Source organism: Polypterus senegalus, chromosome 18 (genome assembly GCF_016835505.1).
Source record: "Polypterus senegalus isolate Bchr_013 chromosome 18, ASM1683550v1, whole genome shotgun sequence".
NCBI classification, from domain to species: Eukaryota; Metazoa; Chordata; class Cladistia; order Polypteriformes; family Polypteridae; genus Polypterus; species Polypterus senegalus.
Window position 1 is genome coordinate 92184689 of NC_053171.1, and position 19398 is coordinate 92204086.

At 40.6% G+C, this 19398-nt stretch overlaps 1 protein-coding gene across 1 annotated transcript in view; it reads left to right on the forward strand.

The window, feature by feature from the left end:
• ism2a (isthmin 2a) overlaps window positions 1-19398 on the forward strand; it is an 88603-nt gene that overhangs the window by 62627 nt on the left and 6578 nt on the right. Inside the window, exon 3 of the mRNA XM_039742076.1 lies at window positions 6600-6891. Within this exon, the coding sequence (XP_039598010.1) occupies window positions 6600-6891 (292 nt within the window). The remainder of the gene's footprint in view (window positions 1-6599; window positions 6892-19398) is intronic.

The following is a 19398-nucleotide window of genomic DNA, read 5'->3' on the forward strand; positions in this document are numbered from 1 at the left end:
AGAGTCGGGAGTGGGAGCAGGACAAGGCTCCCTTAGAGAGGGGAAAGGCAGTCCCAGGGACAGTGTGACAAGGGACAGAGAGAGAAAGGCCCGGGTGATTTGGGCAAGAAGGCACAGTGGACTGTGCAAGACTGAGTTGTGTGTGGTGTAATGGATGAAAAATTAAAAGACCTTTTGATAAAGGTGTGGTGTCTGTCTGATGGTGTCCGGGCATGTCTCACAATATATATATATATATATTAAACATATATATTTAACATATATAAAAATATTATGTATAGTTGCTAATTAGGCTTTCTTGATTAATGCTAAAGTGACTCCAAATCCAAGACTAACAGTTTTAGAGTGACTTGCACACTTGAATGGGACAAAGTGGTGACATATGGTATGTTAATTAGTACGTGCAAGTAAGAATTTAAGCGTACAGTCGTGCACTGAGTTATGACTCCATTTGAGATCAAATGACAAGTTGGCCGTATATCAGTGGCAAAGTGTACAGGTCATTGCAATTGAGTCACCAGGATGCACAAACCGATCTTCATGACTTGGTGGCCACACACTGAGTCCATGTAAGGCAGTGTTTCTCAACTCTGGATCGCACCACTGGTGGGTTGCAGTCGCCATCATTGGTTCATGAGTGGGTTGCTGTGGGTTGTTTCTCAATCACTGTGTCTTGACCCAGGTTTCCGTGGGGTCATGAGTTGGTCGCAGTGGGTTGTCTAAGCGATCAGCAGCACTGCACGATGCGTCTCTGTTTCTAATTGTACTTGTTTTACCAAGGGGGACCTCCAATAACATTCATTTTACTAAGAGGGGTAATTTGTAATTGCTGCTTGTGGGTCGTCAAGGAACTTAAAAATCGAGAGTGGTCTTCCATAGCTGAATGAATAAAAAAGTACCACTTTCGGTTAGTGGAAATAGTTCAGAAGTTGATAGAAATTCTACCTAATACTTGTATGAAAAATTTGGTTGACCTAACTGAAAGCATACTCGACTTATCATGTTTACATAAACACACAGAGAGACAGACACACAGACATAATTCCAAAAATGGTATTTTCTGACACAGGGAGGTCTAAAACGTTGAGATTCATCAAAATGTTGAGGTCGAATTTTTGGACGATTACAATACTTTCCCTATCCTTCGTATATGAGAAAGTAAAAAGGCAAAAGTGGGCCACTGGACCATAAAGGTTGAGAAACACCGGTGTAAGGTGAGTTGGTGCTTGCTGAATGCTTTAGCCACATGGAGTGACATCAAACCAAACCAACCAACGCTTAAAGGTTACTCCAAGAGTCAGACAATATATGACACCCTGTGAAATAATAATGATCAAAATAAAAGATTTATTACTGAGGCTGGTTTTGGCAGTTTCTAGAACATTATTACCCTGTTGTTTTTCCTGTGGCCCTTGACCGTAAGTAGGAATTGCTTTAACTCAGTAGGCCTTAAGTCGTTGCACGATAGTACTCTACACGCATGACATTAACGACCTGATAAAGCTAAAACCAACAAAAGCCTCATTTAAAATGTGCTGTTATGTTTCCTCGTGTACAATTCTCTGTATATTGCAGTATACAACATGTGTTTTTCTCTCGTGTTATGCTCTTCTTATGTTAGCTCTGCTGTATTTGTGGATACATACCGTGCTCAGGGCTTGTATATAGAAGTGCATCATTGAAAAAGAATTGGCTTGCGTTCAATATCTATGTAATTTCCTTTAATTCACTAATGCTGCTTTTCAAATATACATTATAGCCAAAATGTTGCAGACTAAAAGTGGTGCACACCAATTTGCGGCCAAACTAAATTGTTTTTGTTCAAGTATGCGCCATGTAATGGACTTCATCCTCTCCTTGTGATGTTCCTCGTGGCTATGTTCTTCACTTCTGTTCACCGACACTTCCTCATGCTCTAATGATACCCATCTGGATGTGCCCTAACTACCTATAACCTTCCTGCCTGCCGTCCTCAATCATGTCATTGCTTATTTGTCTGCAAACGTTTAACATGTCAAGTCAGGGTCAAGGAAAGCTTTGTTGTCCCTGAATAGGAAATTCAACTTCTTATGTGCATTTCAGTTGGTTAACAATAAATACGAGACAAAGGAAAGAGACAGTATACTACAAAACACTAAAGTTTCCCTTTGTTAAGTATGATATGTGTGGAAATGATTTCATTACTCATTGAGCTGCTCTTTAACATCACATGAATATCATTACAAATGGCACTGCTTCTTGGAGATTCTGAAATATTATTCCAGAAGCTTGATCCATTTTTTCCCTTGGAATTTTAATCATGTTCAATAAATCTGTCTGTTTCTGGAGCCATTTTGACAGTAGACCAAGCTCTGACTTGCACCGGGTTGATATGATTTTAAAAGTCTGTTCGTTCACATCAAGAAGCAAGCTCACAGTTTGTACCTGACGATCAAAATTCTTCTGCTGAATCTACAGTCCGTGTTTAAAACATTCTGCTTACGTTCCTGCTCACTCAAAAATCATCATGTCTAAACGCTTTAGAATATATGACTGCCATGTAGTGCTGCAATTTCTTGACGCGGATCTTCACGATGGTCTAAAGTCTTTATGTTTTGAGGATGTTCTTTTAGTAGTTATACAGTCAATGCATTGCTTACTTTGGATCTTGTTGCCTTCAGTTTCTAACCCACATATCACATTCAATGCCAGCATCTCAACGGGCAGCAAAGCAGGAACCAACTCTGGACAAAGTGCCAGTATATCACAGGTACACGCTCACATCCACACCTACATCCATGCTACTACATTTTCATTTCAAAATAGCCGTTTTTAAAACAGCAACTATCTCTGTCCATGCTAGCGTTTTAACGTTGATTCCAAAAGTATTTCTGTCCACACTTAAACAATCAAAAATGAATGATGTTGTAACCAGTTGGGGATGCCACTGAACCCCAATTTCCAGACCCAATACACAGTCAACAGTTCAAATAATGGATTTTTTTAATACAATACGCACATAAACAGTGAAACACAGCCCCAAAAACCATACAAACAATAAAACCTTTTGTCTCCTTCCGCCTCCAGTTGAGTGTTGCCCGCTAACTCCCAACTCTGACTGAGTCTAAGTGAGGTGTCGGGCTCTCTTTTAACTCTTTCAGGGCTGATGTTGACTTTTGTCAAAATTCAGGGGTAGAGGATGGTAATGGGCTATATACCCAAATCCCGCCCTTACGTTGTAGTTCGACTCTCTTTGGTTGAAGGAAAGTTAGCCTTGTTGATTTGATGTGCAGGAGTAGTGAAGAGCAAACAGCCTCTAAAATGGCATTGACATCTGGGGAGACTAAAGCAAATGTGCAAAGTAAAAAACTACAGTAGCGTTCACCTAGGAGGACCACCATTAATGATGACAAGAGGCACAAACCGTATTGCGTTACACTTCGACTGCCATCATTACCCACCTGCAGTGCCAAGACAAAGAGGTAGCCAGCCCGCCATGCATTCCTGCTGGCCATCGAGCCCCAAACTAATGCATTGTGTACTTTTCAGAAAACTTAGTTTTTTGGAAAAAATATTCAGCCCTCAAAGTGTTAAAGACGACCAAGGAAATGCCACCGCCTTCCTGTCTCGGTCCTCAGAAGCACTTCTGGGGCATACATGAACCAGGGCAGTCCTCCCCTGGCAGCGCACTCTGGCAGTTCCCAAAGACCCGAGAGGGCTGCGTCTCCAGACTCCAACTCCCATGCCACCCTATGGGTGTCCTAAAGTGGTCCAGCCATGCCACCTGTTGTGGGGGGAATGCGCTGCTCCTGGTGGGCTTGTTTACCTGCTCCATCCATTACGGCCTCCTGACTGGGCATGAATCCTTCCTTTATCCCAACCACAATGCCTTGCTGGTACCTACAGTGTAGATTTTCACCTATACTGGGTATTGGCAAAAAAATGGTGGTAATGCTGCCACCAATGGGATTTATTGCAAAACTGTAGCATGTGTGCGCATGTGTGCAGCATTTAGGATGTACAAAACTCAATTTAGATGCACACAGGTAAGCAACACAACAAGCACCATGGAAAGAAGCTCATCTATCCCTGCTCTTTTGGAATATGTTTTTCCTTCCACGATGGGTGACCAATCAGGGATTGAGGCACAATAATGAGCAGGATCCAATCAGGAAAGGGCTACATAGTAAGCATAAGCAAATCACAGTGTGATTTCTTGAAGTCTACACTTTCACCTGTCCACACTGCAGTGCTGAGCCTGTGTTTTCAGAAGTATACAACTCTACAGAAGTCAAGGATTGAAAGCACCAGGGTGGTGTGGACGAAAGGCAAAACTGGATTTTTAAATGAAAACATAGTAGCGTGGATATAGCCTTATTCAAATGGGATAGATTTAGAGAGATCAGTTCACTCTGTGCCTCCCTGTTTTTTAAACTGTAAGGTAAGTTGTGTCATAAAGTGCAACCTTCTTCACTGATGGTCATTGTGCAGGAAGGATATCAGCACTGCCAGAAGAATATCCTGAAGACTGCCTGTTTTAGGGCCTTCCTCAGGTATCTGCTATCTTTTTCATATCTTTAGATAGTAGTGTTATCTCATTGACCTCTTGCAAACACCCTGTCTTCCTTCTGAGGTGGTCTTTGTTTTTCTGTGTTTATCAGGTTTCTCCATGTGTAACTTGTTTACCATTCTTGGTGTGATTTCTTTATCAGTGCAGCTGTATGTGTTTTAGTGTAAGGGTGTCTATTTTCAATAGAGCTGTCCATTGCAGTCTCCTCCTTGACTGAAAAGTGTTCGAGCTTTTATAATAATAATACATTTTATTTATATAGCGCCTTTCCCATACTCAAGGCACTTCACTGAGTTTAAGATAGAACGGTAGGGTATACAGTATTTAGCAGTGTACTAAACCAGATAAATAAGTAAAGAAGATTAAGACAGGAAATTCAGAGAAAAAAAAAGCCTAACAGACAACATAATTGATGGTCCAGCACACACACACACACACACAGGTTACATGAACATCTTGACATGGAGGTAAACTGAGAGAAGGGTAGTAAAGTCAAGTAGAGCTAAAAGCCTTCCTGAACAGATGAGTTTTGAGTTGTTTTTTAAAAGAATTCATGGAGTCAGCTGACCTGATTAATTTCGGTAGGTTATTCCAGAGTCTGGGCACTCGCTATACAGCTGAAGGCCCTGCTGTCACCCATGGAGTGAAGATTAGTGTGGGGTACAACAAGATTGCCAGAATCAGAGGACCTTAGTGGGCGAACAGGCACATAGTGATGGAGAAGGTCACTGATGTAGTTTGGCGCAAAGTCATTTAAGGCTTTGTAGGTTATTAGTAGGATTTTATATTCAATTCTGTAAGACACGGGGAGCCAGTGAAGATGGATCAGGATGAGTGTGATGTGCTCGCTGCTGCTGGTTCGTGTCAGGACTCTTGCAGCCGAGTTTTGAATAAGATGGAGCTGTGATATAAGATTAGAAGGGGCACCTGCCAGCAGCGAGTTACAATAATCGATGCGAGATGTGATAAAAGCAGGGACAAGTTTCTAGAAAAGGAGAGGAAGGAGCGAACACAGGATATGTTATGGAGGTGAAAGTAAGAAAGGTTCTTAATGTGATTTATGTGGGCAGAATAAGAGAGGGAGGAATCAAAAATGACACCAAGATTCTTTGCAGTAGAGGCAGGTCTGATGAGATCACCGCCAAGATGGACTGGGAAGGAGCTCATTTTATTAAGTTGCACTTTAGTCCCAATTTGCAGGAGGTCAGTTTTGTTGCAATTTAATTTTAAAAAGTTCTGCTCCATCCAGGTATTAATTTCACCGAGGCAGGTTGTGAGCGGAGAAAGCTCTGATGAAGTTCCACTTTTAACATTGAAATAAAGTTGAGTATCATCTGCATAAAAATGATACGAATAATATGGCCAAGGGGAAGCATATAAATACAGAAGAGAAGAGGGCCGAGAACAGAGCCCTGAGGAGCTCCTCGTGTGACTGGCGCTGAGCTGGATCTGCTGTTACCAAGACTAACAAACTCTTGCCTATCAAGTCAGATAGGACTTGAACCACTGGAAGGCAGTGCCAGAGATACCCAGCATGTTCTCCATTCTGGACAGTAGAATGTCATGTGTGACCTGAGTGTCGAATGCTGCACTGAGGTCTAATAGAATTAATATTTAAGGGTTACAATGATGTGTATTGTTTCCCAGTGGCCAAGATGACTTATTTTACCCCCAAACCGAACAGTTTGGCCACCTCTGACTCTTAGGCACACTTCTTCCATTGTGTGTGTTTTTAACAAGGTGTGTTTTTAACAAGCCAATCGTGATGTTCTGGAAGTTGATCCATCCTGCACTTTTTTTCTTCCTTTTTTACAAAACAAGAAAGAATTTGCAAAATTGTATTTTACTTTATTGTTTAGTTTCATAAATAACATATCATGTGATAACTGATTTTCTGGTTTTCTGGTGAGCGTATGTACAATGATGAGGTCATCCATTCCCAGACAGTCCTCAGTGCCTCTTTTATGAAGTCATGTTATGCTGTTTGTTATTTTTTATTGATGCAAATACAGAATCATCAATTTGATTCTCCATTTTGTTGTTGTGTTAGGTAACCATTGAGGTGGTTGATGACCCACAAGCAGAAATCGAAATGGATCTTGTGAAGGAAAGCCGCAATGACTGGTCTTTGTCCTCTGCCGACTGGCTAGCTCACAAAGAGCTGTTCTGGCCTCTCTTTTGGAAATATCCAGACCCTGCAGAGGACAGTAATGGGCGGGCAGGACAAGATGAGGAGGATTACACCGATTACGACAGTGAAGGGTCTGTTTTGAGCAGTGTGGATGGCGATTGGGACCGTAGGTGGCCTGGACACAAGGGATGGGGTCCCAAAGATAATTATGGTGAGTAGACTGTATTTTGATTTTCTTCGTTTACTCCAAGAGTTCCCAGAGTGGTCGATATCGACCCGCTGGGGTCAATTTGAACTTTCTCGGGGTCGATAGATTCAATAAAAAAATTTGGAGGTCGACGACAGCAAAAATAGAGCCCCTTACTACTGCTATTTGTTTGTTACTTCAAAATATCAATGATTCTAATAGGAAGTAAAATCATTCAAAAAAACACTTTTTTGATAAAAACACATTACATACCAAACTTGCGAATGAAAAGGTAAAATGTGTCATTAAAAGAGTCACACATAAGAAGTACATGTAGCACAAACATCTCGGTGCATTGTTTTATCGACCGCATCAAATCGGACATGAAAAACCGTTGACGATGGATATTCGATATTAGCAGAATCTATCAGTCTTGTACGGCCATGCTTTCATAAAACACTATCAATTGGTTCATTTGATGTGACATGTACTTATTTGTGATTTGAACTTTGAATATAATTATTTATTGAGGAACAGTACTACCAAAAAGAATATCAGAGGACATAGTTTATTTATTCAAGTTTGAACAAAAATCTTCTGTTTTGTTGCTTCTTTGTTATCACAGGGGCTGACGAAATTGTTTGTTAATAAAAGTTTTTATTTCTTCAGATAATAATATGACTGAACCAAAAAAGAAATACAGACAGTATAGCTTGGACCTTTCGTACTTATTTTGAATTTACATATTTATTTCATAAATGTCAAAAATGTAAAAAAAACTCTGCTCGTATTTTTTTGCTTTAATTTTCAGGTTTCGATATTAAGTGTTGCACAAGATAATGCCATATTCCGTAGTCCTTTTATCTTTTTTAATCATTAATTACAAGTGATTAAAATGAAAACTTTGATATCTAGTGAAATATATATTATCGAGTACTGTATAAATTTATTAATTTGAGTAAGTAAAGTAAATGACTAGGGGGTCAACGGTTTTAAAAGTTTTTGGTAAAGGGGTCTGCGGCCGAAAAAAGTTTGGGAACTCTTGGTTTACTCCTTAAAATACTGTGAATGTTTTTTTTTTTAACATTTTCAAATATGCACCATTATTGTCTGCGTGTTAACTTACGATAGTTAAGTCTGTAACGGTAAAACAATTATCTGTAAAATTTACATTTATTAAAATATATTACAAATTTAAAATGACTGGAAATAAATAAGTCAGGATATTAATAGCATATTAAAATTATCATTAATAATAGACAATAAATGGTTTTGTAAGGATAAAGAAAATTAGAAGTGCTCATTGAATTCACACATGAAACTATTAAGCTTGATATTTTACAGAAAATGCAAACTACTGTAAAATTTATTTCAAAGGACTGTGGGTGAGAGTTACTTCCCAGGGCTCCCCAGATCATTCAATGTAAGTGAGCTGTACATTTCATTGTCCCCAGAACTCTCCTCATTGCTTGTTTCCCGACGTCAGTTCTGCACACCACTCCTTAGCTTTGCAGTTCTGTCTGTCCAGTGGCGGCAGCTCCCTTTGCGTTCCTTACATCTAGCAGTACATTGTCAGGGCATCATCTCCTCAGTCATTATGGGCTACACAAGTAAACTCTGAGTGGGGTTTGCATGAGAAGCAGTGTCACTCAGGTTCATACTGGTGAAGAGCAACGTCTTTATCCATTTTAGATCATTAAATCAAGCTTGAACCTTGATTTCCTCTGTTATGTCTCCCTTTTTAGTAGCCATAGGTGCATGACGTAGAGCAAAAATCAATGGATAGATATTTAAAACCACAAGTTGCAGGTTTTTTAGTGAAGTTATGATTAAGAAAGCTTTTGAAGACAAAAACTTAAAAAAAGACTACAAGATTAAGTAGTGAGGGTAGTGTGATATCTTTTTTATGGATTAAAGACTTCCTGACAGACCGAGTGCACACAAAGGGTTAGGGTGGGCCCTCACATCTCATCAGCACTGGCTCTCCTCAGGGCTGTGTACTGAACCCCCTGCTCTTCATGCTGTACACACCTGACTGCGCCCCCGCCCACCACCACAACATCATCGTCAAATTTGCAGACGACACCACTGTGGTGGGGCTCATCACTGGGGAGGATGAGTCTGCCTACAGGGACAAAGTGGAGCGGCTGACAACAACCTGCTCCTGAACACAATTAAGACCAAGGAGCTTCAAACTTCAGACTTCAAACCACTCTACGTTGGAGAGGGTGTCAGTCTTCCGCATCCTGGATGACCTGTCCTGGGGTGTGAACACAGCAGAGCAAAGTCCTCAGGAAAAATAACATCCCCCAAAAACTGCTGGTGTCCTTCTATCGCTGCTTTATTGAGAGTATCCTGTGCTAACTGCCTCTATGTGGGGTTTTCCATCTGCACAACAGCGCAGAGGAAGAAACTTCAGCAGATCGTAAAGACTGCCCAGCAGATCATCAGCTGCTCTTTACCCCCTCTGGATGAACTGTACAGCTCTTGCTGCCTCAGGAAGGCAAAAAATATCTTAAAAGACTCCTCACACCCCGCTCATGACATGTTCCAACTGTTGCCATCAGGCAGAAGATAGAGGAGCATCAAAACAAAGACTAACAGACTGAATAACAGTTCCTACCCTGTTGCTATTAGGGCACTGAATGCCACCTCATCACCTCCAATGCAGCAGTGCAGTAGATGACATCTTGTGCAATAGTCTTCATGTGCAATTAAGGTCTTATGTTGAATATTTGTGTTCTACCTCATTTCTTCTTATCCTTTCCTATCCTGTTCAGTCAGCTAAGGACCAAATTGTATTTTAACATTGTGCTTCATTTTACAGTCATTTCTTTGCTCCAGAGTCATAAAGTAATATAACATTAGAAGAACCACCATATTAAATTCAGATGTCCCAAATATTATCTTTTTTTATGACTAAATAAAAAGTTTATCTAAAACTCAACGTAAAGCACATGTGTTGTCCTGGAGAAGTGGCTTAGGAGAACACATGGATTTCTTTTTTTAAAAGTTCTTTGAAACTTTTTGTCATTTTTTATATTATAGTAATCCCTCGCTATATCGCGCATTGACTTTCGCGGCTTCACTCTATCACGCATTTTATATGTAAGCCTATCTAAATATATAACATGGATTTTTCGCTGGTTCGCGGATTTCTGCGGACAATGGGTCTTTTTACTTCCTGTACATGCTTCCTCAGTTGGTTTGCCCATTTGATTTCATACAAGGGATGTTATTGGTGGATGGCTGAGAAGCTACCCAATTAGAGCACGCGGTTAAGTTCCTGTGTGCTGATTGGCTCAGCGACGGAGCGCTGAATTCGATTCCGCTGCGTTAACCAGGAAATCTCGTCTCGCTCATTCAGCATCAATGTGTTCCGCTGTGTAAGGAGTTAACTTTTGAGCTCTTTTGTGTTTATCTTTGTGCATAGTCAAGCCCTTCGTTAAGGCTCCAAAACGATCTGCTCCTGCTACTGCATCAGGGGCCGTGCCCAAGCGCCAATGGAAGATGCTAATGATTGCCGAAAGGTAAAAGTTTTGGATATGTTGAAGGAAGGGAACAGCTACACCGCTGCAGGACGCCATTATGGCATCAATGAGTCCACGGTTCTTTTTATTTAAAAAGGAGGAAAAGAATATAAGATCTATGGCCGCAGTGTCCTTTAACCAGGGTGCAAAACGAGTTGTAAGTGGACATAATAAGGCAGTAGTCCAGATAAAATCTGTTTTAGGGATTTGGATTGAAGAAGAACAACGGCGGTGCTACACAGTCGCCTGAAGAGGCTCCTTTAGAAGAGCTGTAACGCTCTCCTTTGTTATGCAGTAAAATTAAACTCATTGTTATCGGACAAGTCGTTGTGTCATTGTTGGTGAGTAACCATAATGAATTTTCTACGTACAGTACTTAGTACATGTACGTACGTTTTTCTTGCATTGTACGTATTTATTGCTGGTGGCCTGACTATCGTAATGTCTGTAACATATGTGATATCGGAAACGCTTGATATCTTTAAAATAATATTTAGGTTTTACTATATATTAACAGTGTGCTTACATACTGTACATAATTTCAATGAATCTTACCTAATATCTAAGAGAATACAAAGGGTTTATGCTGTATAACTGTGCGGGAAATGTTAATAAGAGTGTGGGAGAGTTTATAAGGGCTTAAAATATATAAAAATAACTACAGTATATAAACATATGGTTTTTACTTGGCGGATTGTCACCTTTCGCGGGGGGTTCTGGACGATCGAGGAGGGATCACTGTATTGTAAATTTTAAGATATATTAGTATATGGACAGCTGATGAAGTAAGGAAAAGAGCACACTCTTCAAGGATAAAAATGATACTGATGTCATCTTAAGCTTTGTCTGGTCTTCACTTGAATGTATGTTATGTTAATGTCTGCTCCAGGTACCGTACTTCAGTTTACATTGCACACCTCAAAGAAATGCATGTCAGGTTAATGGCGGCTGTGTGTTGAGTGGCCCTGCAGTGACTCAGTGCCTTGTCCAGGGTTGTGACCAGTGCTGCTGGGTTAAGCTGTAGCAACTCAGAATGCTGAACTTGGAGTAAGTCATTCTAAAAAATATCGTATTATAACATAGAATTCAAAAACCCGCTTAGTCCAGGTCAGAATCACAGGGTATTGCAGCAGGAAACATCCCAGAACAAAGACATTATAATAAGTTATAATCTGCCAACAGAAAGTGGTAAACTTTACATTGCGGTCATATAATTATGAATACAATAAATAAAATTTCACTAATCTGGAAATGAAGTTGCCTTCATTAAGCCACCTTCGTTATTCCTGCGTGAACAGTGAGTCTACACAAGCTGTTGTTATTATTGGCATTTACTCATTTCTGAGTATTCAGTTTCTGATGAGGTGATCCTCGCTTGAAACATACTGCCGCATACTTGGCACTGTAGAGCTGGCGGTGGTTGTGGTTGGGCTTCCGTCTCTCTCGTTTGATTTCTTCATTTCTCCGATTGTAGTTTTAAATATTTCAGCACCGCTCACAATGGTGCCTCCCAGGTGTCCTGTCTGAACAAGCTGTATGACTGCACCAAATGCAGCATGATGGCAGTCCTGCTTGTTGCCCTTTGCTATTGCATACACGTATGATCTGCGGGTGCACTCCTACCTGCTTCGTATAGTGCTCTTCACATATTTTTTTTTGAGACACTTTGTTAATCCCTGAGGGGAAGTGGTCTTTTTGCATGACCTTTGAGGGGGTCAGTCATTGTACAGGTTAAGGGCCTAGCTTAGGGTCCAACAGAGTAGGATCCCTTCTGGCCGAAATGGGATTTGAACTGGCAACCGTCCAGATACCAGCGCAGACCCTTAGCCTCAGAGCCACCGCTCCACCTAAATATGATGCCTGTCTCTAACACGGTGGTAATTTAGGGATCTAATTAATTCCGCTTAGCCAGATCTTATCTTGAAGTAATTCTTTTACCAGGAAACCTTTGGAGCACATGGCGCTGTAAGTTGTGAGCGTTCAGGTTGGCACCCTGCAACTACACAATGCAGCTTCTTTAAAAAAAAATGAAAACAAACTATAAATATTTTTTTCTAACATATGTCTTAAAGCCCAGAGTACAAGTAGTTATTTTAAGGAAATTAAAAACAGTTGTCCTTTTCCTTCCATACTTCTGTATTGGTCGCAGTTTTTATGTCTTTGGTAGCTGCCGTGTTGTTAAAATTGCAGGCACATTTGGTTTGGGAATTTTCGGAAGCATAATAAAGCTTTAGCTGACTTCCTAAACGAAATTATTCCTACAGATTTTTAGTGACTGCGGTGGGCTGACGGTTTGTTCCCTGCCTTGCGTCCTGTGTTGGCTGGGATTGGCTCCAGCAGACCCCCGTGACCCTGTAATTAGGATATACCAGGTTGTATAATGGATGGATTTTTAGTGAGTATCTGTGGCTTTCATTAAACAGAATGGTAAACCATTTGATGCTAATTATTATTGAGTGATTATGACAGTAAAAGGCTATTTACATTAAATTTTAGACATTACCTTGTAGAATCTATTCATTTTTAATCACACAAGGGGCACATACACTCACCTAAAGGATTATTAGGAACACCTGTTCAATTTCTCATTAATGCAATTATCTAATCAACCAATCACATGGCAGTTGCTTCAATGCATTTAGGGGTGTGGTCCTGGTCAAGACAATCTCCTGAACTCCAAACTGAATGTCAGAATGGGAAAGAAAGGTGATTTAAGCAATTTTGAGCGTGGCACGGTTGTTGGTGCCAGAAAGGCCGGTCTGAGTATTTCACAATCTGCTCAGTTACTGGGATTTTCACGCACAACCATTTCTAGGGTTTACAAAGAATGGTGTGAAAAGGGAAAAACATCCAGTATGCGGCAGTCCTGTGGGCGAAAATGCCTTGTTGATGCTAGAGGTCAGAGGAGAATGAATGGGCCGACTGATTCAAGCTGATAGAAGAGCAACTTTGACTGAAATAACCACTCGTTACAACCGAGGTATGCAGCAAAGCATCTGTGAAGCCACAACACGCACAACCTTGAGGCGGATGGGCTACAACAGCAGAAGACCCTACTGGGTACCACTCATCTCCACTACAAATAGGAAAAAGAGGCTACAATTTGCACGAGCTCACCAAAATTGGACAGTTGAAGACTGGAAAAATGTCACCTGGTCTGATGAGTCTCGATTTCTGTTGAGACATTCAAATGGTAGAGTCAGAATTTGGCGTAAACAGAATGAGAACATGGATCCATCATGCCTTGTTACCACTGTGCAGGCTGGTGGTGGTGGTGTAATGGTGTGGAGGATGTTTTCTTGGCACACTTTAGGCCCCTTAGTGCCAATTGGGCATCGTTTAAATGCCACGGGCTACCTGAGCATTGTTTCTGACCATGTCCATCCCTTCATGACCACCATTTACCCATCCTCTGATGGCTACTTCCAGCAGGATAATGCACCATGTCACAAAGCTCGAATCATTTCAAATTGGTTTCTTGAACATCACAATGAGTTCACTGTAGTAAAATGGCCCCCACAGTCACCAGATCTCAACCCAATAGAGCATCTTTGGGATGTGGTGGAACAGGACCTTCGTGCCCTGGATGTGCATCCCACAAATCTCCATCAACTGCAAGATGCTATCCTATCAATATGGGCCAACATTTCTAAAGAATGCTTTCAGCACCTTGTTGAATCAATGCCACGTAGAATTAAGGCAGTTCTGAAGGCGAAAGGGGGTCAAACACCGTATTAGTATGGTGGTCCTAATAATCCTTTAGGTGAGTGTATGAAGCATTTGTAAATTCACATGGCTTGTATACTCCATAGCTACTAAAAAAGCATATTGTAAGAAAGTAAAACTGACATCTTCATCTTGATGCCTTTGAATACTGTGCCCAGACAGCAGGGTGATGATTGTGTTAGCACTGCTGCCGACCCCATGGTAGGTTGGAGTGTCAGTCTGGTCGCTGTCTATGGACAGTTTACACCTCCTCCCTATGTATATGTGAGTTTTCTTTAAGTCCTCTTCCCAGTTTAGGTTTACTGGTGGCACTAATTATTCTCCTTATGTATGGGTTTGTGGCAATGGGCCACATGAAGGAATTCAATATATGGGTTGTATCCTCTTGTTGAGCGATACAGCAAGGATAGACTCAGACTTCCGATGCAATGAATGATTGAATGGATGGATGCTAAAATACTTCTTCTCTCATTGGCAAGTCATTCAGGTCATTCATCCAGATCCCACGACTGGAGGTTATTGTTAGCCATAGCTTTATATCTATATTCTTAATATCTGTGTTTCTTGGAATTGCCTAGGCTTTATTTCAAAACATTGTCGTAATTTTAAGATGCACATGTTTGTGGTGACATACAGTTGTGCACAAAATAATCAGCTGGACCCGAGATGTCAGCTACAAAACAGAACCATCATTTGAAATGGAAGGGATAATTTGATGAGATGAGTGGAAGTTGCAACATCAATTTTTCTTTTCTTTATCACGACCTGTAAAGATCGTGGCCACTCCTTCTTCCTGTGAACTGCAGTAGGCGGGGTTGCCATTCACCTTCAACCAATAAGTTTTAAAGTTAGTCGATATTCAGATTCACTTAACCCTCTGTGCCAGTACATCAAGACAACATGAGTTGTATTCTAAAATGGATTATCCTGAGTTATCTAGTTTCATGAAAATATGCATAGCCATTTCTGAGTGATGTCGGAACAAACATAAATACAAGCAAATGACAGTTCAGCTTTATTTACTGTACGTAGATAAAGCTGTATTTCCAGGGTATTATTTCGAAAGTCTTCTATAAATTTAAAGTAAACAACTGATTGTGTTTAGGCTTACTATCTATGATCAAAATTCGTTGTCAGATTTGACTACTGGTTAGCAGAGAACAGAATCAAATTCAAGAGAGAAACAGTGGCGAGCAAGTTCTGAAGATGGTGTAATGATGAGAGATTAGCCTTGAGACATCACATTACAATAACTAACTTTTGAAACGATACAATCTGACCTAGGGCAGCTGGGGGCCATGACAAAAATTATGTGGGAAATGCTTAATTAAATTAAAAGCTATTAGGGGGTGAGAGAGACATTTAGTCAAATAAAGACATGAGATGATTAGAGGGCCAGAATGACCAGGCTGTGGAGGACAGTTTAGTCTGAACATCGGGATACATGCTACTCTTTACAAAGGGTGCCCAGGGATCTTCAATGACCACAGTGGATCAGGACCTCAGTTTTACATCTCATCTGAAGGATGGCACCATATTTACAGCACAGTGTCCCCGTCATTGTTCTGGGGCATTGGAATCTCCATTTAGACCACAAGATAGGTGCCCCTTGCTGGCCTCACCATCACCTCTTCTAGCAGCAACCCAAGCATTTCCTAGATGGCCTCCCATCCAAGGACTGTCTGGGTTCGAGCATGCTGAGCTTTCAGGTGGATGACCTGTTCTGGAGTGCATGTGGTATGGCTGCTGGTGTGGTATGGCTACATGCTATAGATATTTGGAAACTATGATCTGGTGGTGTAGCTACTAATGTTCATGACTTGAATCCTGCATTGGGCATGGAAAAAGTGAATTGACCTAATTTACTTTGCAGCACATAAAGAACTAAACATGTGCATAAAACACAAAAAAATTATCAAATTTGGCCATCTGCTCAGTTTCATAAAGGTTCCTGTATGAACTTAGGATTTAATAACACATTTGCAGCTTTTCATCAAAAGAAGAAAAAATAAGACACTTTAATGCATTATATTTTACTTAGTTGCTTTTTTGTAAGTATTGAGTCATGTAACTAAGTTACTTTTAAAACCAATTTTTCCATAACAATGCTGGTGTGCCAGAAGTTTATGTCTTGAAAAACGAAGCAGTGCGTAGAAAGGACAAAATCAAACAGAGATTGTGCTTTCCAGATATGCAGATATCAGCATGGGTTTCATGCACACTCCACATCGCAGGCACCTCGGTGAGAAATAAAACACCATCGTAGTAGTAATGGTGCTGGAGGCTTTACATTACAGTTTTTTTTCTTTATTTCAGCTTAATCAAGGTAGGCAAATGGAGGAACATTTGGATGCTGTGGTATTCCCATTCACTCGTACGCAGATGACACCCAGTTCTACCTTTCTTTTAGATCAAATAAAGTTTCTCCGATGTTGTTTTTAATTAGTTGTGTTAGCGAATTAAAGGAGTGGATGGATGAGAACTACTTGTCTTTAAACACAACGATAAAACAGAAATATTAATTATTGGAGGCAATGACGCTGGTCACAACAATATTTTGTCATCATTTCACTCAGTTGGACTCACCATTAATTTTACTGAATCAGCCCCTCAATCTCTGAGTTCTCTTTGACTCTAGCATGTCACTTAAAGCACACATTACAAAGTTGTCCAAATCAGATTTCTTCCATCTTAAAAATGTTGGGAAATTCTTTCTAAATAAACAGGATTCTGAGAAATTAATTCATGCATTTATTTCTAGTAGGATTGACTGCTGCAATGCGGTGTTCACTGGCTGTTCAAACTGTTCTCTATACAGCCTCCAGTTAATCCAAAATGCTGCTGCAAGAATTATTACAAGAAGAAGAAAATACGAACACATAACTCCAGTTCTTAAATCCTTACACTGGCTCCCGGTTAAGTTTAGGGCAGATTTCAAAATCCTCCTTTTAACATATAAAACATTAAATGGCCAAAGTCCGGCTTACTTGTCGGAACTTATCATGACTTACAAACCAGAGCGCACATTAAGATCTCAAGATGCCGGTCTGCTTATGATTCCAAGAATTAATAAAATAATGGTGGGAGGTCGAGCCTTTAGTTACTTGGTCCCTAAACTGTGGAATGGCCTGCCTGCTACTATAAGAGATGACCCTTCGGTCTCAGCTTTCAAATCCCAGGCTGAAGACTCACAACTTCAGTTTAGCACACCCTGACTAGAGCTGCTGATTAACTGTACAGACTGCACCTCTGTTGTTAGTCATTAGCACTTAAACATAAGTAACATAGTTAGAGTTTGTTACTAACCCTCACCTATGCTGTTTCTCTTTCTCGGTACTCAAATGTGGCACAACCAGCTAAGTTGTTTTGCCTGCCTAAGGTAAAGTCATCCATGATGGAGGATCGCAGGAATCGTGGGGTAGAGGGGTCCTTTCATCATATTGGCTGGTCCAGCGCTGTTTCAACTGTAGAATGGCCAAAATGGGGGTGGCAACTTGAAGGCCGAGGTCTCCAGGACTCTAAACAAATCCAAATCATATTATGGGATATCATCTGCTGTTAGATTCTGCTCTGTACTTGTAAATTTTTTATTTTCATACTGTGTTGAGGATTTGTTCTGTTCTGTGTATTGTATTGTATTGACCCCCTTTTTCTTTTTGACACCCACTGCGCGCCCAACCTACCTGGAAAGGGGTCTGTCTTTGAACTGCCTTTCCCGAGGTTTCTTCCATTTTTTCCCTACAAGTATTTGTTTTGGGAGTTTTTCCTTGTCTTCTTAGAGAGTCAAGGCTGGGAGGCCGTCAAGAGGCAGGGCCTGTTAAAGCCCATTGCGGCACTTCTTGTGTGATTTTGGGCTATATAAAAATAAACTGTATTGTATTGTATTGTTTGTTTGAGACATCCTCAGTGGATGGTATCATGTTTTGTGTGGCCATTTGCTGTTTATATGAGTGCTCGCTACTCTTGACCAGGGTAATGCCTGCTTAGATGAGGTTCAGTATGTGCACTGAGCCAATGGCTCACTGGTAGGGCCTTCTTATGACTAATTATAATTGACATGCCCTTTCACTTTTGAAAGAAAAGAAAGAGGGACTCTTACAGACTGTACCCACAATGACTGGTAATTCGTTTTGTATGTTTGCAAGGGTCTGTTGCACATATTTTCATGATGGGGGAAGGAAGAAATAGGAGTAACTGCATTCTGGAAAACTTGCCAAAAGAGCTCCACAAAATTATTGACATCCAAAAGAGACAACTGACCATTGTTTTCTAAATTGAATATTTAAGTAATTGTTGCATGCCTGTTGCACATTGGTTCTCGTTTCTTTTGAGCCTGGCATTCTTTTGGTGGCTTTGAAATTACAAAAAAAAAAAGATGCTGCCCCTGAAAGCACAGACCGAGAGCCTAAAAAAAGAGTGGATGCGGCGTGACTGCGCGCGTTAGCAGCTGTGTGCGAGCGCTCAACCATCAAAGCATTGTTTGTATCCTCTTTGAAGTTGACACTAGCGCTAGGAGTTGCAGGCCTTTGAAGATCCACTGGTTTGCTTGCTAATAGCGACATTGGGCTGGCCCTCTGGATAAACAACTAATATTTGTGTTCAATTAGTCGGGAGATTAGGAGAGCAGCCTGACGTGGGATGACAGTTAAAGACTGCACTGTTCTTTTCATCCCTGGGCCCAGACCTCGGCTGCACTTTACACTAGCTTTCAGAATCTTTTAAGCCAGTTCAAAAATGCTCTGGCTTTGAGAGCTCTAAATATAATTAACCCAAATGTTTTTTTTTTTTGTTTTTTTTTTTTATTTACTGGGAAAACATATCCTGCACTTTGCTGGGTCAGGTCTCTTGGCTGGGATAGGAATTTGATAAAGTGTCTAATTGGGAAACTGGGTGAATGCATTTTTGTTTGAGCTTTTTATCCTCTTCTACTTAAAATAGGAAATGCTTGACTATCGAGCTTTCTTTTCTAATGTTTTGGTGGCAGCATGCTGGGACAGTGGTGAGCCTTGCTACTCCATGGATCTCCATGTCCGGGTTTACATTCTGGTGACTGTCTTTTTGGTTTGCTCCCAAATTAAACACACTGTTTCTGGTGTTTACTCAAGCATATACAGTATATTATATCGTTAATTATCAATGGCCTGTTATGTTTGCCCATACTTGTTTTTGTGATCTCAGATTTAATATAACTGTTAATATATTTTAGCCTTTCACTTCGTCAGAAAAATTAGTATTTTAATGGCATGAACTTCAGTTGAAACCTCCCCGGGATAGT